This window comes from Lepidothrix coronata, unplaced genomic scaffold (genome assembly GCF_001604755.1).
Source record: "Lepidothrix coronata isolate B3197 unplaced genomic scaffold, Lepidothrix_coronata-1.0 Scaffold26, whole genome shotgun sequence".
Lineage (NCBI taxonomy): Eukaryota > Metazoa > Chordata > Aves > Passeriformes > Pipridae > Lepidothrix > Lepidothrix coronata.
The window spans coordinates 5,016,535-5,038,540 of NW_016690206.1; the positions used below are offsets into that span (position 1 = coordinate 5,016,535).

Sequence of the window (22,006 nt, forward strand, 5' to 3'; positions counted from 1 at the left end):
TGTAAATTTTCTCATTTAAATTATATTATAATTTATTGAAGAAGTTTTTAATCTACTTGGTTTTTACCTAATTGTTTTCAGCAAACATCTGCCGTGTATGAAAAGCTAAAAATATATATACAAAGCCTCATATGAATGAACCTTCTTCATAGTATTCAGTAAACACAGCAAATGTCCAGTAACAGTTGGTATCCACACAGAAAAACACACTAACCATATTGAATACCTTCTTCCAGCTGTTGAGGCAGAGATTTAGCCTAGGGAGCTGTTTGCAAATGTATTTGGCTATTTTACCATCTGGTATTTACTGACTCTGGGTGCAGTCCTGCTTCTAGTCATGCAATTTGTACAAATCAAGTCTATAGGAACTAATTCCAGAGGCATAGCTCGGATCAATTATGTTGGTCAAATGGTGAACATTTGAGGGTCTTTAAAGGAATCTGTAGATATGAACTTCTCGAGTTTAGCAGAAAGATTCAGATTCCTTTGAGAACTATTTTTCTGAAATTAAAATATGTTTGTCCTCCATTTTCCTCCAACATTTGCTCTGTAAATGGTACCATTCCCCATTTATTTAAAAGCAGTTTGAAAATGTCTTCTAATAAAATCTTCCTGTTAAGAGTCAGAAGCTAGGAAGTGAACTGCTGAAGAATGTGAAGAAAGACTGCACATTTAATCTAACCTGACTACAAATATGATGTTTTAGAAACCACCTCTAAAACAGGCGGTGGCTTAAGTGACTCAGAAAAAAAGTGAAATGTAAAAAGAACACAAAAAAGCCCCAAACAAATAAAATAAAACAGAACAAAACAAAACCCCAACCAACAACAAAAAAAAACAACATCAACCAACCAAAAATAACAAAAGGATAAGATCTATATAAGGGTATGTGAAATCCACTTCTCTCTAAGTATAATGCACATCTGAATATTTCAACATTTTCAGCTGCTGAAGATATTTCGGTTATACAAGATTTAGCAAGAAGAATGTAGAGGAAACAGACAAATGCTTGGGTAAAATAAGAAAGGCTAATATATTCCTGTAAGCAATGTGAGATGGATCTAAGTAGTTGACTTGGAGGGCAAACAGTACTTATAAATAAAATATAATTCATCGTGGAACTTTAAAAAGAAGCTAATTCAAAGCAATACTTAAGGTTGTTTTTTCTGAAACCGTTCAAGACAGTGAGCTGGCACATCCACTTGTATGTTAGACAAGTTCATTGGAAAGGTGGTAGAAAGCTGTTGAATACTGGAAGGAAGACTGGAAGCTAGAAATTTTATAATTTGGCAAATAGAAAAGGAAAACCAGTTTTTATTGTAGAATCAGGAAATAGGAACATTTGTAAGGAAATAGTGACAGAATTGTTTCTAAACATAATTTGACTAGTGCTAAATTATTTGCTAGTCATAGTCTTATGATTAGAGACTATTGAGAACAGAAAGAATGAATCACTATACTTCCCTGGTACCAATCTATAACACTACTGTCAAAACCAAAAGTGACTGGGAGAAAAATTCTGAGAAGTTCACATGACAACTTGGAGCTTGGAACTGTGGTATCCTGTGTTCACATACATAGGTAAAGTCATTGTACCCTTTATTTTCATCCTGAATGTATCAAGGTTTGTATATCAGGTTTAGTTCTTTAGTGCTACTACTTGCTAAATTTAGAGACATAAGCTACAATCTTTCCTACATTAGAGGTGCTTATGAGCTGTTGCACTGGGTCAGCATGGCCATGTTTTGTAGTGGGGGTGGGCTACAGGGGTGGCTTCTTCATTCCCCATGTCCAGCAGAGCCAATGCCAACCGGCTCCAGGACAGACCTGCTGTTGTCCAAGGCCAAGCCAATCAGGAATTATAGTAATACCTCTGTGATAACATACTTAAGAAGGAGAAAAAAGTTATTATGCAGATAAAATTGTGGCCAGAGAAGAGCGAAGTGAGAACATGTGAAAGTAACAACTATACAGACACCAAGGTCAGTGGACAAGGAGGGGGAAGAGGTGCTCCAGGCACCAGAGCTGAGATTCCCCAGCAGACTATGCAGATCATGGTGAGGTGGGATCTGTCCCTGCAGTCCATAGAGGTTAATGGGGGTGCAGACATCCACCTGCATCATCAAGGAGATCCATGCCAGAGTAGGTGGATGCCTGAAAGAGGGCTGTGAACCCATGGGAAACCTGTGCTGTAGCAAGGTCCTGGCAGGGACCTATGGACCCATGGAGAGAGGAGCCCACTCTGAAGCAGGTTTCCTGGTAGTCCTTGTGAACCTATGGGAGGCCCACATTGCAGCATTTCAGGGAAAACTGTTGGCCATTGGATGGACTCACATAGGAGAACTTAATGGAGGACTGTCTCCTTTGGGAGAGGAGGAACCCCATGCTGGAACAGGAGAAAGGCTCTTCTTGAGCAGTGGCAGGAACCACCTTTGATGAACTGACCGTAACCTCCACTCTCCATCTCCCTGCTCCACTGGAGTGCAGGAGGTTGAGCTACGGAAGGAGGGAGGGGTGGGATGAAAGTGTTTTTTAATATTTATTTTACATCTTATTATCCTGCTCTGATTTTGTTAGTAATAAATTCCAATAAATTCCCAAATTCGAGCCTGTTTTGCCCGTGACAGTACTTGCTGAGTGATCTCTCCCTGCCCTTATCTCAACTCATGAACCTTTTGTTATATTTTCTCTCCTCTGTCCAATTTTGGAGGGCAGTGATAGAGTGGTTTTGGTGGGAGCCTGGCATGCAGTGAGGGTCAACCCACTACAGCTGTAATCAAGACATAAATCTTGGTCATTTCTCTGTGTTAAACTAAAGTGTCTGAGTCTCTTAAATAGTTAGCATGGAGATATTTTCCCCACAACTATGGTTTCTCTACAGTTGCTTTTATTTCTGTAGCCTGAACATAGAGTCCACCCCATAACTCAGTGTCTCAATAATGGCATCAATATTTTCCTGGGGAGAAATCCTTGCCACCATTCTGCATATAGCATTTCTCTGCTTCCAGCATTCAATTAACTATCTGAACAAAAGCAAACAGCTTAGAAGATAACAGATGAAATAAATTGTGCCAAGTGGACTCTTCCAAGCTGTAGCAGATGAACATGTGCTGGCTTGTTTTTCAGCCTTTTTGGTAAAGCTTTCCCCAACAGACAAATTAAATGTTTAAGCTTTCTACAGCAGTAGTTTCTGAGTGTCTTGATTCCTCTGGAAACCTAAGTATGCAGACCCTCATAGATATGAAATATACGTGGAATCAATTTCTAAAGTAAAGTTTCATCTCCTTGAAGATAAAAGTGTAATATAAACAATTTTTATTCTTGAAAATATTAATGAAAATAATTTCATATGGGGTAGAATTTCCTTTTACTACTCGTGAGTTACCATCTGATTCTGTCACATTAAGGGATAAGTTATGACCATTCCCTCAGCTGCTGCCAGAGTAGAACTGAATTTATAAATATGTATGGACATGTGTCATTTATGCTCATGAGTATCACAACCTCTGAGTACACAGTATTTTGTTATTTGCTACACAAACACATTAGTTTGCACAGAACCACAAGTAAATCCCCACTATACATATATAAGCACCTTCTAAACAAACTTTAGTTGGAAGAAGAAAATCCACTTGTTGAAACTAAAGACAGGGAAGAGTCAGTCATAAACTAGTAAATTTTCTACAGTTGAAATAATATTTTCCATTCAAATGTCTAGAAATCCTACAGGTTCCTACCGAGGGACTTTTATGACAGTAGAAATGTTTGAATTAGAAATAAGAATTAGGACAATGTCAATAGTTTGAACAGAACCAAGATGATTAGATTTCACAAGAAAATTTTCTTTGTGGGACATTAATATCGCTTCAAGGCAAGGTTCATAATAGAATTGACAATGGCCTTTCTAATTGCAGAATTTATATATGTGTCTGATTAAATTTTTTTTCCACCACTCTAACTGATATATCTATTATTAATAAGGCATGAAGGGAATATTGACAGTTTACCAGAGTGATAAAACTCATAAAAATCCTGTCCTGGTAGAAAATGAGAAGAAAATATCTACTGTTAATATATTAGTTTTAGTATCCTATACACAGTTAGTTCAAAGTCAGCTGAAAAATTTGGCAAAAACTTATGGGTCTCCAGCTCTCTTTAATAATCTAGTTAATGGTATTTGTCCTTGTAGCTTGGAAGTCTCATGAGGTGTCAATAATGTCCTAGGGATAAAGTAAAAGTATGTGCTAAGACTGTTTTTATTTCAGACCAGTTAGAGGACTATACCTTTTTACCATTAAAACATACTTTTGTAGTATGAGGAAAAAACATGAGAAGGGCAAGGTATTGTATTGGTGTTTAAAGATGAAAGACTGAGGATCAGATGTACTAAAAGCCAAATTCTATGAAGCTCATAAACATGTGCATAAGAAAATATTTTGAAAGGAACCCAAAAGACTTTCTGACACTTGTTATGATGAGCCTGAGAACAGAAACCAGGCCCGTTCCAGTCCAGTATCTTTTCTATAGAAACAGTTTTCTTATACACATGGAGCAAGGACTAGAGTCGTCTAAAAATTGAATAAATAACTGAATCTATATTAAGCCAGCTTTCAAACCGTCTCGTATTTAGTAGTCTAATCAAATATATAGGATATATTAAATTTAGACACTGCATAGCCCCTGTTTGCTCCATCGTGCACCACTCATTCCCTGCTTTCCCACCCATGACTAGTACAGTCATCCGAAGCATAGTCTGACAAAAACTTCTTCATGCAAACATACATATTCTGTCTCTCATTTTAAGATAACCCCACCTTTTCGTGCGTGGATTTAAAAATAACCAGCATTTCTGAGTCACGCTGAAAACCAATGCAGCAGCTTCCCCTGCTGGCTGCTGAGGAAATGAACCAGCAGACATTCCTCGCCTTTCCTGGTATCGACTTGCCGCTGATGCACAAGGGCCGAGAATTAAGCCGAAGGCAGCTACTTAAGGCTAGTCACATGTCAGCATTTTCACAGGGTAACAGTTCGTCAGTGAATACTGAGATACCTAGTACCTGTCAAAAAAAAAAAAAGGAATAAGTACGCCAGTTAAAATGCTGTTTAGATCGACTCTGAGGAACTCTGTACAGTTGCAGCCATTTTAATATATAGGCTACTTGCATGACGATTTTAGTCCACCAGCACATGCCAGTATATTTTAGCTATGTGGCTAGTTATAACATAGTTGCTTTCTTCTTTTAGAGTCAAAGATATTGTAAAGGTCACTAAAAATATCTGTATGCATTTTTGGGCTTTGCTTCATCAATACAATCTTCTTAATTCCTTCTCAGAGTAATTTTTTTGATATCAAATTACATACTTCCTATCTAAATTAATGCTAATCATACAACATTAGTTGCTGTATAACTTGGAAAGTATAATTGTACCCATGTATGGATAAGTTTTGACATTGCTGTCTGCAAGACAATACCCTCTCAACTATTCTGTGTTCTGTAATAAAACATGTAGCAAATCACCTGTAGGGCAAAAGATAATGGACCCAATGGTGCAAATTGTGATGGTCAAGACTTTCTCATTTAACTTAATGGAAAACTGCAGGAACTTACCAGCCCACAGGAATGGCACTGTATAATATCTCACTCAAGGTCAGGCCAAACATTTCAGATAGACTGGGGGAATTTAGCTGCTATAAAATTTTTGAAGCTTTCTGTAATCATATATTCAGCTATTTATTCCTATTCACTAGGCTAGTAACTGATCATGATTATTCTAGAGGGTCGTTCAATGTTCACTTTGATCAAATAATTACCAAAAACTTTTACTATTAAATTTTATATTTATTAATATATCTTTGTGACCCCATTCATGTAAAACTGCAGAAGATCAGGAGGGAAATGACAGAGACAGTTATCTGAGTTTCCTGCTGATAAAGCAATATAAGGGGAAAATTGCATCTTTCTAATTTTTTTTTAAATATCATTTTTGCTTTACAGTGCTGAACTCCTCTGATGCCTTGTCGCTGGTAATACTATTTCAAAGCTACTTTGGAAGTAGGAAGGTCCTTGTATTCCCCTCCATCAGCCAAAAGCAATGAAGCATTACAATTCTCTGCCCATTCTATTAATAGACTTGCAACTGAAGCAGAAGAAATTCAAGGACTTTTCTTTCCTGACACATTTTACGGTATCTCTAAGCAACATAGCAGAAATCAAGGTACAAAGCTTACATGTAATTTCTGATAAACTAGGACATTTATTTAAGAAGCTGAAAATTGATTACACTTATTTCCTAATTCCTTTGGTAATGTCTAAGAGTAGCGTGGTCTCAAGTATTATAGCATTTCCACATTGCACTAAGTATCCCATTCAGCATTCAGTACCAGAAAAAATATTGCAAGAGCTATTTTCTGCAAAGCTAATGTGGTCATGTTCACACCTAAGTGAAGAGATTTTCTTCTGCAAGAACAAGCAGAGTCAAGTGCTAAGGTATGGATATGGTCTCAAAATATAGCCTGAGAAAGCAGATATAATGTTGGCTTGCCAGCAAAAAGTCTAGTGCAACAAATTTCTTGGGTTTTCTAGTCATTTTTTCTTAGAGATTGTAAGATCTGTGTTTCCTATCTGTATATTAGATATACCTGTCCTTGCCTGTGACAATGATTATGACTTTTTATATTAAAGAATTTCCTGTAGTATTAGGAATCTCCACCCAGGACTTCACTGTAATCCTATATACAACTAAAAATAGCCTTGACACATTCTAATTCATTTTGCTTTTTGACACACCCATTTTTGCCAAGACTAAAATCAGTATCTGCACTTGCTCTCAGATTTTGAGCAAATAAGTACGCTTTCATGTGGCAGAGATTTAGGAGTTTGTTCCATTTCTCTTTCTAGTTAGACATGTCTTTTACAGATAGATTTGGGGGCAACACTTTGGATGACTCCAGAGACTCTTGCTGGTTTCCAACATTCCAAAGGTTTGGAAAGCTTTGTTGCTTTGAAAGTGATGTTATAGATAAAATGTCAGATGAATACTCAATTTTGAAACTGGAATAAATCCACACATTTGTGGATGATCCATGTTTCTGTAAAAATACTGATTTTAGCAATCTGTACAAAATTTGTAGGAATAAATACAATTGCAGTACGAAATAACTTGGAGAAGGTATCAAGAGATCACTTTATAAACATGTCTAAAGTACAGGCAATATTTCAATATCTTTGTAAATGCTCCTTTTTAACAACAAGCTATTCTAATTACACAGCAAAGCAGTCCTCCCACAGTGCTATATGATATACAATAAGCTGAGATTTAACTGAATTCAAATCAAGACTTTCTTTCTTGATGGTATCTTTTTATACATTTTTTCCTTAAGTATCCAGGAAAAAGGTAAACATTTAAGATAAATGTAGTTCTGCAAAGTCTTTAGAAACTATCTGAATTAAACATCAGCATTATTGCAGAGATGTCAGACATCTGTACATTGCTTTTTTCGCTTTGGAAAATGATCCCACTACTTTGTATTAGAAAAGAAAGTACAAAGTATGTTAATATATATTTTATTGTCTTAAACAGCAACTACATCTAAATACTTTAGCTAGGATCTCTGTTTTCAGTGAAGCAAATTTACCTATGTCAATAAAGATATTACACAGTACACTACCAGTTCACTTACAGTTAAGGACCCTTGACAGCTAGAGTCAGTCTTTAAACAAAAAATCTGGCCTTGGATACCCAATTCTCTCATGACAACATTTTAGGAACTTGACAGTGACACTCTATGGATGTAACTAAAGACAAAATTTAACCCCAAAGTGATAGGATGAGTTTCTGGGATTTAACTCCTATTGAAATTAATGAATGTTGTGTGACTAAATCCTTAGGTGAAGCTTGAAAAGTTCAATCACAATGCAGGTACCTAATAGGAAAGTAGCAATCTTACTCTCCATTAAATCAGAGAAAGGTCTCGGCCTCTGTATGGTATTAGTATGTGGACAAATAGGCCTCTGAAACCTGTCTTATCACATATCAGCCGTTCCCTCTTTCATCTCCACATTCCCATTTCAGCTTGCTTTCACAGCTGTCAAGACTCCTGGTCCTGTTTTAATAGTTACAGATATAATAGAGAGATAGTAGTGACTTTCTGGAATAGTACGGAGAGAACAAATGAGATGTGCAAAGTAAGACTTAGCAAGTTTGCCAAGATCTTTTAATGTCTGAGTCACAGATGAGACTACAAAATGAAGAAATGAAACTAAAAATAAAAATATTTAAAAAAAAACCAAGAAAAAAAAGACAGCTAAGTAAGCAGGAAAGAAAAGACATCAAAAAGCTAAAGACCCGTTTCAGTGAAATGTATTCAGTCTGACTGATACTTAGTACATGAGGCAACTGGTCTGGTTGAGGCAGGAAAAAAATAACAGGCAGAAAATTCCAGAAACCCATGCAGAGCAGAAAAAAAAAAAAAAAAAACCACCAAAAATCCCCACACCTCTGGAAAGAGAAAATAAGGCAGAAAATGTCTCTGAGTACCACAAGCCTGTACTAATCATCACCTGAACTTGGTGAGTGCTAGGAGAGTTCTGGTCAAAAATAGGGATCACAGGCAAACGTTACTGAACATCAGATTGAATCCTGGAATTACATATTAGTTGAGGTTGGAAGGGACCTCTGGAATTCATCTTGTCCAACACTCCAGTTCAAGCAGGGCTGTCTAGAGGACTATGTCCAGCAGACAGCAAGTGACAATAAATAATATAATAAAGAGCACAGAGAAAGAAAGGTTAAGTTAAAGTTGCATTTCTTTAAGCTGCAAGCTCAATATCTTAATTTACTAGACTACATTTATTTCTTAGCAAGCTAGTCTCTGAAGGTCCTTCTCATTTTGCTTGCTTTGGAACTCATCAGATATGAACGATTCTCCTTACATGTGTTGAGTTGCATAGATACGTACAAATTCACTTAATTTTAAGGGGCTCAGCATTTAAAACTCACCACCTCTTAGAACTAAGCCAAATTATCCACAACTCAAAAAAGTTCTCTCTGCTGTCTTGTTCTGCTCTCACCCCACTTTTTTTTTTTAGCAATTCCCTTTTGTTTCTAACCTGGAAAACCAGTAGAAGTGACTACAAAATTATAAATACTGTGTTAAATATAAGCTCTTTCCTGTACCACCTTTGGAAGGACAAACTTTTTCGCCCCTGTATTTTCATGCCTACAAAATAGGTCAAAGCATTCAAAGGTAATAATGATTTCTTTTAGGGCTTATTTTTTTTTAAAGAAATGTGTTTAATTTTCAGCCTTATAACTATCCCTAAATGAAGAACAACATTAAAAGTGAACAATTATAAAGCTCAGTCTAATATCAGAAAAATATTTATTTGCTAATTCTGACAGAGAAACAAATTATTCTTTCTTACTAAAAGAAATTGTTTCTCTCACTCTCCTTATAACTCTAGTAGTATAAACAATCCCTCTCCAAGTTTTTCTCTTCCTTGCTGCATTTTGGGCATGACAGCATCCCGGTCTTTCTATATCTCTGTCTCCTTTTTTTTTTACTCTAGGAAAAGCTTCTTCATTTGACAGTCATAGGCATTGTGCTTTGTGCACAGAAGTCAGATCGCCTGGGCAGCAATATTTGCTCTTACTTTTCCCATGAAACAGGCGTACCTTTGAGAAGCAGAACATACTATCGAACATAAGTCCTCCTTTTTGACTTTTGTTTGATCTTGCATGCATAAGTAAGGAACAGTTATTTTCACCAGGCCCTTCTGTAAGAATTTAGGATTCAAAGTATAAACCAGGCCAAACTAACTGAGTCTGATTCAGTATTTGTACACAGAATTTTCGAAAAAAGGTAAGCATTAAAGTATATGAACAATACAAATACTCTGGCCATTTACATTCTCCAGGTATTGTGCTTTTGCTAACTGCCTTTTTAGTTTGAGCACTGAACATTTGGAAACAATTCTGCACCAACTTGTATTTTCCCAGTCCTACTGGTCAAAGGACTATCACTGTACCTTCCGGTGTTAATAAAGCTAATTAAATGTACAAAGAATTTAGACTTCGTAATTTTTCAAAGAAATAATGGTGTGAAATTTAATGTGCTTGTAACATTCGGAATAATTTTGCTTATCTAACGTATGAAAAGGTAATTCTGCAAAAGCTTCAGCTTCAGCTTCAGCTTCAGCTTGTACAGCATGTCATGGGAAACAGTGCAAAATGCTTTATTCATAAGATCCTATTAGAATCCATGCCTTACTGAAGCATTGATGTCTCAAAAGGGTTTACAGTAGCTGTTACTGAAAAATAACCCTTCCATCCCATCAAAGGAACTAAGAATTGAGAAATGTAAATAAAATCTTCTACTCTCTCTGAGGGGAGTATGATAGCACATATTTAACCACCCTCCAAAGTTTCCTGAAAGAGTGTAAAAAGAGACAGTATTCTGCAGTAATACAGCAAACTACTTTAAGGAATTTGATAGTTAGATATTTTTCAGTTATATTAGCCATAGTATATACATTAGCTGTATACCAAATTCAACATAGCTGTAGTTGATGAAGAACCAGAGAGAAAGGGCAGAGGAAAGCATCTAAACGATTCTGTGATTATATCTTTAACTCTCACAGGTTTTGCTTGTCCAAAATTTTATTTGCTGCAGGTGGGCCTGATGATCATATACTTGGCAGTTCCACTGAGGATCACTGCAAGTTTCACAGCCTGGGCATACCCCTCAAAGGGAATAGATATAATGGGCATAGAACTATCACCGTATTTCTTTTACATGAACCAGAGAAGCATGGAAGACCTATCACTTGGAGTTGTATTTGGCAACAGTAGAAAAAAGGAAAAAGTGTCTCTAGTGTTTCAATAAGAATAAACTGTGTGGAATTTTTCCTGGCTTTTTACAACTTTCACCAGGTCTAAGGAAATCCAAAAAACAGTTCATAAACAAAACTTGCTATCTTTCTTTTCCTTTTATTCAGTTACAAAGTAAACATTTTCCTGAAATCCCTTTCTCACCCTTATATTAAAGCGTCTTTATTTTTTTTGTGGATTGGTTGGGGTTTTTTAATGTTCAGAATTCTTCTTACATTGATTTTACAAAACTCTGGATCATGATTTTTTGGCCTTTATTCTCAGGGGTCCATATCATGCATTTCCTTTGGATTTCTCCATATTCCAACTCAGAGCTGTGTGCACTCCCCTATTTATCACGCTTACATTGTTCTTCACTCTGTTCTTCTTTCTTGTAGAAAGAGGATAATTTAAGTGTCAACCTGTTAACTTCTACTGGCAGAAGGAAACTCCAAGAAATAGATAGAAAAACAGATACTGTTGTAATAAAGAACATCATTGGATGCCTTCAATCTGTTATTTTACCTACAGACATAATTCTCAAAACCGTGGTTCTGCTAAACAGATGAAAGAGACTACAGATTTTTTTCAGTTTACTCCTTGCTGTTGTGATTTCTCTCACATGAATATGTTACTATCAGTTAATACCATAAGGAAATTCACACTTGATTATTTTACTTTTACTTTGGTATTAATCCCACTTCTGATACAAGTTCTTCTGATACCTAATGCCGTCACCACCGGCAGCAACTCTTCTAGCAAAGGCAGCAGAAGGGTAATTGTATCTTACCCAATGCTAAGCCTACTGTTTCAGTTCAAACTCACAATCATCTGGGGCTTAACTTTAGACACTGAAAAGACAACCTGAAACGGCTCAGACACAACCTTTTGTCCCTTCTGTGATGCAGGTAATAATTTTCAGAAGAGAAGCAGGCCAGAAAATGGGGAACTATAACATCTCTAACTCTTTCAGCAAGATTTATTGGAGCATGGTCTCTATTTCCAGCAGCCTCAGTCAGAATCGGTAAACTCAACATACCTGTACCATGACATTCTGAAACATCTGAACATGCAGAGCTGCTGAGTTGTCAGTCCACCTTTTGCTCACCTCACTGATAAGTATGAAAGGATGTCTTCATATTTCACAAAGAGGAAGAGATCTTGAAAGATTTCAGTAATGAGCTTTAACAATTCAATACTTTTGAAAATATATTTTATGCATCAGATTAAATAAATATTATTCATTGGTGCTGTGACCCCTATATATTGCAAGCCGACCATTATGTTTCACCTCAGATAATGCTCTATAAGGTTGCTACACGCTTCCCTATCTCTAATTGAAGAAGCTTCTCAGTAATCATATGGAGAACCTGTCCATGGAACTATATAAGTATAGAGAGAAATTTCAATTCCCTGAAGCTTACTGTGGAATAAAGAATTAAGATACCATAAAATAACAATTTATGACAAATCTAAAGAAAAGTGCATAAACGTATACAATCATTGAAGATCTACCTCTTGGACTAGCCCAGGAACAATTTTCCCAATTAAAGAACAGAATCATTCATTAAGAGAGGGAAGAAAAGCAATTGTTGACAGTCAACAGGGAAATCAAATTAGACCAACTCATTATTTAACTGTTTTGATTTAAAGGCAGAGCTGTTAATGAGCTACCAAGAGCTATAATTATCTATGTGTCCAATTTCAGCTTCAAAATGAAAATCCTGCAATAGATTAAAAAGAAAAAAAGAAGCACACAAACCACGCAAAAACTTTAAATGTCAAAATATTGGCATTTGTTCAGCTGTTGGAGGATTGCTTTTTGCAGTGGAAAAATTGCTTCGTTGTTTTGGTATTGTTGATTTACCAGCTGTACAACAAAAGAAAAAGGTTCTCTGAAGTTAAGAAACAGTTCCCCAGAAATAAGATAATAGGGTCAACCCTGCAATGTCTAGCCATATATGATGGTGGGCACAATTTTGTACAGCATTTTAGCATGCTGGTGGGTAAGTTTCTTGCATAACCCATGTGTAGACTGAATGGATTGTCAGAGAGAAATAGGGACAATTTCTCGATTGCAAGGATACACAGTGTCCCAAAAAGAGTATCTAATTACTAGTTCAAATATCTTGCCGAATACAAGAATTAGAAGTAAAATGTGTATATCTCCGACAAAAAATATAGTAATGATACGCTCATGAAGAAGTCTGTGCTTCTTGTAGATTCATTGTCCCCTATTGTAAGCAACCAAAATGATACAATCTAATAGTCAGAAAGACAGGATTTTATGAACTAATTGCAAGTAGTGTAGCTGGAGATCTCACTATTAAAAGGGAAATTAACTGAACTAGAGCAAACAAAACAGAAACCCAAGAGATTAAATTAACAGTTTCAAATATATATCTCATCATGGCACTGGTAATAACTAATATGCCTGTGTCATTACAACACTATAAATTTAGATGCCTATGACACCAATTATTAGGTGGTGATATTACTGCATTGTTGCATCCTCTGTATCCATGCTAGTGCTGCGCCTTGCTGTGCATAGTTCAGTATATTTAAACTTAGTCTTCTCACCTCCAATTTACTCTTTCATGCCCTGCTATTCATAATCTGTGTCCAAAACAGCAGAGATAATACTGATACTGGCTTTGCCTCTCTGCTCAGGAGGGGGAAAATTTGGAAGACTGTATTTTAATCCACACAGCCTGTGGTGCTCTTGCCTTGCAGGACAATGCCAAAGCTTCTGTAGATCTCAGAAGACTAACAGACAGAGTGAAGGTTGTCTGAAGGTAGCAGCACTCAAAATCAAAATTAAGTTCATGCATGCTCAGTGTTAATTTTGTTATAGCCTCTTCCAGGAAAGTAGAGGCTCTGTCTCTTTAACAATTGCAAGATGGTTATTCATAAGAAGACAGAGTCTTGACCTCCACAGTAGTATTATGAAATCCCTCAGATGCTTTGTAAAAAAGGTTTAATAGCATTGCAGTACAGGTGATACTGTAATAATTTACTTTTTGTTAGCAGTAACTCAAAAGACTCAAAGGATCTGAGTTCTCACATGAAGCAACCATATCCCAAAGCTAACAGACTAATTAAAAACTTTTGGCCTTTTCTTCAGTCTACCGTTTTCCTTAGGGATGAACTGTTTAATACAACCATTCAAAAATATGTTCTGCAAGATTAGGGAGGAAGAAAAAATTTCACACATCACACAAAGTTTGATTAAAGTAACTAGATCTACACTGCCCAAAAAACAATGTTTCTATCCACTATAAGGCTGTATTGATGTTGTAACAGGGTTATAGACACAACTTCTTTTACTACTCTTTTGGAGCAAGAGGAAGGCAAAAGATCATACTTAAACATGCTCCACAACTAGTCAGCCAGATTATTAAATCTCAACATACTAGAGAAGATTGTTGAACAGCTGACTTGTTCTCGGGGAAATTAACTTATAAAGCATTCATTCCTTATGACCCTGTCCATTCATTGCTCTTGAAGTTAAACCGTCTGACTGGGATGATTTTTTTTTTTCCAAAAGTTGAAAGAAATTCCCTTATGCACTTTGACTATGAAATAGTCATTTATTACTAGGCTATTGTCCGTCTGTCACAATTACTATCTAATCATCATCTGAGCCATATAATTACATTGTGTGTTATTGCAAGAGCATGTGGGACCAATGCTGAAGAAAATGGCTTTCCTCTCCCTTAAATTATCAGGCTTGTGACAATAAAATTGTATCAAATCCATTATTATAGTAGTGAAAAGGTTGTTTCATCAAGTAATGAACATTGTGTTATATTTATGCAAATGAACATTTTCCCCTCTGTTATTTCTAATTGGACAAACAAGTTTTCTTATGGCTTCTAATGTAAAAAAATACAGAGCCCTTTATTGAATTCTATAGTCAAGCAAAACTCATAGGAAAGTAAAATACTCGGATCTTGATCATGCTGAAACACTAGAAACTCTATTACTGACTTTAATACAATGAACAGAGTCTAGAAATTAATATAAAAAGGAATTCTTATGCTTGTTCTGAATTTTATGCCAGGTGAAAGTTCTGATGCTTAGTAAACACCTAAAATACAGTAATGTATAATCATTACCATTAAGAACCTAATAAGCATCCTCCTGAAAATCCTATATGCATCTAAAAGATATTTCCTAATAGAGGATATTTCTTAGTCTTCCCTTGTGGTACAGTCTGACTCTCTTAAAATAACTCCTGTTTTTTGCAAGTTCTTTGCATGCTGTAGGTCTTGCAGAACTTTTGGGAATGTCTCACTATAGATTGACGCTGGACATAAGAGTGGATAGTCCCATGAGTTGTGTTGGAGTCCCCCAGTCTCTGAAATAGGTTTTGTTTTCTAATGGGAAGGATTATAGATATCAAAGCTTTTCTCAAGTTACAAATTCAGGGCAGGCCTCTTCAGAAAACTTCAAATTAGTTCAAATTGGATTTTTCATCAGCAAATTTAACATTGACATGAACATGATAAATAGAAGCAGTCAGATGAAAAAATGCTGTTTCACTGAAGCTGAAACATCATGATACATCAGTTTTGATAAAGTTTTAGTCAGAAAGAATTGGAAAAGATTAATCATTGAAATCTTAAGCATGGGTACAATAACCTGGTTTGAGGAGTCCTACAGAGGTCTAGCATTGTGATCCCTCTATGACATTAATAGTCATCTGACATGAGAAACGGCTTAATAAGAAATGAACTAGTGTATCAAAATGCTCTATACATTATTGTAAGTGGAAAACTGTGTCCCAGTAAGTCTCCTGTCACAAAGGCTTTCTTCAGACTATTTTTTAAAAGTTATTGGTTTTTATTAACTTTGAATGCAACCTGACAAAACTGGCCCTCCAGCTCATTTGAAGCCCCAAAACACTTTGTGTGAATGTTTCATAATAGCCCTTCACTCATAAGCTCAGTTTAGTTCTGTTACTTGTGAAACTATGGTAAGACGTTCAAGCATTTTTAGCACACGAGCTGACTACTGAGCCTTTGGCTGACTTCATCCATTCTCCTCAAAGTTCAAAAGGGCATGATTTCTTCCAAAAACACTGTTTGCAAATCAAAGATTTGTGGGTTTTTTTAATACATTTCACCTTGAGCATAAAATCACTGAAAAGAATTGAGAACTTAAAGCTCATGCTGTTTCTTAAAAGCTGCTCTTAGAATTGGGGCTCACACTATCTTCTTTGAGCTGCCTAAAAATGAAGCATCTTGTCGTTGCTTGTCATTGACTTCTCTAAAGTCAATGAAAGAAGTTTGTTATATCCAGAAGATAATTTCACCCATACTATAATAATGATAATATATCCAAACTTTTTATTCACTATACTAATCTCTATTCCTGTTACCTGTAATGGAAGCCTAAAAAATTAATGCAGACTAGATACCAAACTTCTATATGACTGAAAATCAATAAGAGCAGTTCTATTCTCTCATTCTGATTATATTACCTAAATTTTAAGGAAATTTTTTTCATGGGATGTTAATCTAATTTCAAATTTTGTATTACTAATTCAATCACTGCAAATGTATCTACATGAACAAAGAAGTTGAAATCACTACTGCCTCTGAATCAAAGTTTCTGCTAATTTCCATTTACAGGGCTTTGGTTCCCTCTAGGGATAGATTTCAACCAGAAAGTGTTTGAGGAGCACATTTATTGCCACTTAATAGAACCAGTCTAGAACTAGTTTGAAGCTTGAAAAAATAAAATCAAACAAAGAAAGTGTTTGAAATGCATATAGCATGCATGTCAGATTTTGCACTCTATAGTAGACAGCTACAATGTGGACATCAATTTCTCAGCACCAGCACTTATGCTACAAATCTATTTGTGCTTGTCCAAGCTAATACTGCTACTGTAGTCACAGCTAGAGTTTCAAAAGCTCTTCTCACTTCCAGATCATGTTTGTGCCCTGCTTGCAGTCTGGTAATTACTAGAGGAAAAAAAGAAAAAAAAAAAGAAAAAAGAAACCTTACCGTATATTAAAAGAATCTGGGCTGGTCACGTAAAGTGTGGAGTATCCCAAGATACAAAAAACTCAAGTGAACTTGTAGCACACATCTGCTATTCACTTTGGATATAGACAGTCATTTTCAGGCTCACTTTTTCACACCATCACTTCCACAAATGAGTGATACAATACATACATCCCAAACACACAAGAGTGTGTTTGATTTATGAAACAAAAATAGATGGATTAATATGAAGAACTCACTTGCATACGAAAAGGGATTTCCATAGGGTTGTTTGCAGAAAACCAAATGCATGAAAACTGCATGGTTTCAATCTATGATCATGGCCACAGTGTCCCTGCCCATATCAAAAGTGGGAACTAGATGATCTTTAATGTTCTATCTAACCCAAACCATTCTATAGCATATATTTCCCACTTAATTAATTCTAGTATTTTTGGTGTCTGGTGCACATTGATGTTCTTGCTCACAGAGTGGTTAATTCAGTTACCGGCTGAGGGAGCAGTCACAGCTACTACTGATTTGTCTAGGAAAGGCTGTGGCTCAGCTACTTGGAGGAAAAAGCTCACACACTACAGCCCACTGTGCCAAGTTTCAACAAGAGTGGCAGAGACTTGCTGTGCAACTTTCTAATGCCACCATTTGCCTCGCATTTAGAGGAAACTGCACGCAAAATTAACTCAGCCTCAACACAAGTACTAGAAGTATCATTGCCAAATTACCTTCCAGTTCTGGTCATGTCTCTAGTCTCAGGCCATGGCACCAAAAAGTATTATTTCTTGCTTTATAGGTTGTAATCAAGATAGTTCTGCTAATAATAAATATTCTAATAATAATTAATTTTCTCACATTTCCAATTTTAAATTGGAGTGGGAAAACAAGGCAGCTTCTATGCATTTTACTGGATATAACATGAGGAGAATTTGAACTTTTAAAATGCAAACCTTAAAAAATCTTTTTAAGTTTAAAACATATACAAATTGTCCCTTTTCCAATCAATCAAATAAATATAACACTGTAGGCTTTGTGTATGAATGATACAATTAAATTATTAAGCAGCTCTAATTCACTTTTTTTAATCAAGGAAAAAAAAGTAAAATAGAACTGCTTTGAAGTATTCTACCTCATCTATTATTTTACAGGTTAAACGTTTATTACATTTACAAATGATTTACTGCAGAATTTTTCCCTAAGGTGTTTGCAAATTTGATGTCACTATGAAAGATTAATGTGTGTTTAAGCAAACTGGAGTAGCCTAATTTAATTACTTAGGACAATTCTTAAATAATGTTTTACTGACTGCTCAGCAATTAGATGCATCGCCTTAAGAAAGATAGACTTAACATGTTATGTTGAGAATCTCATTTGACAAGAAGACATTTATTTTCATTCCTTTGTCACTTGCTTTTAAAAGCTTCAGGTGTACAGTATAGTTGGTTTGAGCAAGATTTAGGTGGGTTGAGGGGTGAAACTCAAATGTATATCTGATGTGAGGAATTACTGAAATGAGAAGATCGAATACTGAGATTCTGTGGGGGTAAAAATGATGGTGAACTGATCCACACGTGGTTAGACACTGAAATCCTGTCAGGGCAATGTGGAGGCCAGTGGCTCTGTGGGCCATGAGCATCACGGGCTCCCTGTGTGGGTGACGGCAGGGCCCTGTGGTCAGAGCCTGTCCCACCACTCCAGTCAGGGACAGGGCAGCTGAGGGGCAGTGGGGTAGCCTCAGCCCCAGGCATCAAGCCCCTCCCTGGGGACATGCTGAGGCCAGGACATGGGCTTGAAGGACAGCCCAACTTTGGGGGCCAATGGCCAGACTAGGCAGGGGTGTGGGGACCCGGAGATTTCCCTGCTGTGGTGTCACTGGGGCAGGGGCTGCTGGCCCCATGGGGCTGACCCCATGGGGTCTGAGCTGTGAGCTCTGGGCAAGGACAGTCAGGGCTAGTGACACCCTCAAGGCCAAGACACAGAATTTGTAGACAAACTTCAATAATACAATAAAAAGGTTATTGATTGTACTATGATGACAGCAAAAACATAGTTCATAATATCTTGCAGCTTAGTTCTAATACAGAGCAAAAGTGGTTGTGTCCATAAGCCTTCACAGAAACACCAAAACAACTAGTGCTCCTCTGTTATTCTGCCAAACAAAGGCTCCTCCAGTAGTCACAGAAGGCGAAATGCAAACTATATTCCTGACACTGCCTATATTCCTTTTGAATCATCCTAGCTATTGTGGCTGCAGGGACTGCACAAAATATATTCCAGTAGTATTTTCTTGAGCAATCATGCTCTGGTTACTTGCCTGCTTACTAAACCATACAAAAAAAACCATCAGGTGCTGTGGCCATCATTTAGTCTATACATAATGCCTGCCTTCTTTACTGCATAACAGTTTTGGTTATAACTGTAAGAATTAAGATGCAAAAAGTGAAATTTTTCTCATCTAATTTCCCACATGTGCAGTATAGATGAAAATGGTCAGCCTAGCTGCCCCTTTATAGACACCTGAAAGATGTGTTAAGAGGATGTTATACATTGATTAAACTATTCTGATAATTAAGCAATCTGTGTTTTGGGCCAAAATCTGTACCATAAAAATAATTAGATAAATATTTCATTAAAATAATATTTTTCCACTGAAAATACATTTTACTGCATTTTGCTCAAGAAGCCGAATTACTGCTTTATCACCCACTCAAAGAGGAAAAATTGTTAGATCTATTTATCCATCAATCATTGTATATTAATACAATGCTCCTAATAGTTTTCTCTGTGTGAACAGCTTTGACATATTCTCCAATGAGAAACAAGATCAAGTTCCATTTAGTATTTCTGTTATATTTAGTTCACCACATCTATTTATCTGGATCTGGGAATTTTATATCTTTTATGTTCAAATTTTCACGTGCTATGTAGTGAACTTTCTGTTCCATCTTATCTCAATTCTGAATGTATTATTTATTTCAGTTGCACAAAACCTTGCATATTGCTTATTCAGAAGGCAATTTTTAATTTTTTTTTCTCCAACAGGACATTATATGTAGTCCTGAGAAGTGTAGCTTACACTTAGAATACAAAGAATACCAAAGTAACTAGGAATGGAAACAATCATTGCTCAAGGTTTTTGATATATCTGTCAGATAAAAAAGGGTTAAGAGGATAAGAAAGTGTTGTTATCAATTATTACTCTCTTCTGGGACACAGAAAAAACTGGGGAAGAGTTAAAATATAGTATTAGCTCTTTTGATTAATTTTTTTTAAAGGTTTGCAAAATAAAATAATTCTGTGCATTCAAATTTCTTTGCTGGTTCCTCCTCCATTTCCACATCTAATTTATTGAATGCTCTTATTATGAAAATTTTAATATATCAAGTGCATCAAAACCCGATCTCATTAGGTACTCATTCAAGTATTCACCATCCAGAAAGACACAGCTGTAATCAAGTGGTCTGACATATGCTAAAAGGTCTGGGTGAGCAAGGGTAGAAGTGATATGTTGCTGACAGAAGATATTAAGTGAAAAGTGCAGGGACATCATTTAGTCTGCAAGTGCTCACAATATACCCAATTTTGTCTATGTATTTTCAAGATACTCATCAGAACTCCTTTCTTTGGCAAACCCTTCCCTTCCAGATAAGTTGTAAAAAAAGTGCTGTGAGAAGAAAAATGTCCTATGAAAACTTCTACCAGGTAGATCTTCTTTCAGCTTTCAATCTATTAATTTAAGGGAAATTTATAAAAGTACTTCCAGACTGGTGTCAACTTCTAAATAAAAACTGATATTGTGTAGGGACTTCCAAAACTACAGAAAAAAAAAAAAAAGTTCTCTGGTATGGATATACAAAAGGTATTAACTTAGGGTCACCTAAAAAAAAAAAAAAAAAAAAAAAGATTGAATTGTAAAAAAATCCAATTCCTCCTGTAAGCTGTCCAATAAAAACAAAAACAAAAACAAAAAACCACAAACCCACAAACAAACAAACAAACAAAACCCACAAAAAGAACCCCAAAAAAATCAACAAAAAATCCCCAACCAAACAAAACCAAAAAATCCCCAAACTAAAACACTTTCTTTTATTTCTCTCTGTTAATAAGAAGATATTCTGCCTAATAATAAGAAGAAAGAACAAATCCTCTATTTTTTCTGATCTTCTTCCTCAACAGAATTGTGGCGTTTGTAATAAATGAGCAATGGACAGTTATCACTTTTCCACAAGCATCTGCAGGAATATTAACACTGAAAATGCATGCTCACAACACAGCCATTTCCTTAAAAGATATGGAGCCACTTCTCATCAAAACAGTAGACATTTTGGTATATTCAGATAAATAACAGGTCTAGCCTGGATCACTGTTTTATGTTGACAACACTTGCTTTCAGACAAGAACAGTGAGAAAAGCTCAGTCCCAAAGAGCTATAAGTCAGAACAGTCACATCTAATAAAATACAGGAACTGTGTATCCAGAGCAGCAGTACACCCCTCATCATGCTACAAGATTTATCTTAGAAGGTAACAGTGTAGTTGTAGAGAAGTTGTGGAGTTGTAGAGAAGAAAAGATTCACTTGATACTAACGTGCAAGCAAAGGGACAGATGACGAAGAAATATTTTGCAACTTTGGATGATTCAAAATTTTTGGAGAGATGTCACTCAGACCTAAAAGATGTGGATTTTTTTGTAGAGTGTTTCGGCATGCTGTGCTAGTTGCAAGGAAAAAATGGATATTCAAAGAGACTGAAGCTTTGTCAGAGATGTACTTGCCACGTGATTCTGACTTTCTGAGTAGTCGGCACAAATTCTTCAGGAAATATATTGGAGATCTAGACTTTGGCAGAAAATTATATCTGTTTTTTCTGCTTCAAGAGGCTAACAAACAGATAATGAAATGGTTCAGAGAGACCCACTAATGGGGATATGAGTGTTGCACCCAGGGTTATTAGTCTAGAGCACAGTTTGTACCCTTACGCTCCAGTATCCCAAGGATACACGAAAAAAACACTTCAAAAACTAACATGTTTACACACTGTTATTTAAGGATGTGCATTTCTCTGCTATTTTGAGTCAGCATGCAGATAACAAAAATGCAGGTACTGCACAGAACTCAAGTTCGTTAATATTAA

The 22,006-nt window shown here is 36.1% G+C and overlaps 1 protein-coding gene across 1 annotated transcript in view; it reads left to right on the forward strand.

Moving 5' to 3' along the window:
- Positions 1-4,869: 4,869 nt before the first annotated feature.
- Positions 4,870-22,006, forward strand: part of LOC108494613 (RNA-directed DNA polymerase from mobile element jockey-like) — a 47,331-nt gene continuing 30,194 nt past the window's right edge. The window contains 1 exon segment of the mRNA XM_017809359.1: positions 4,870-5,030. Coding sequence (XP_017664848.1) covers positions 4,870-5,030 — 161 coding nt within the window.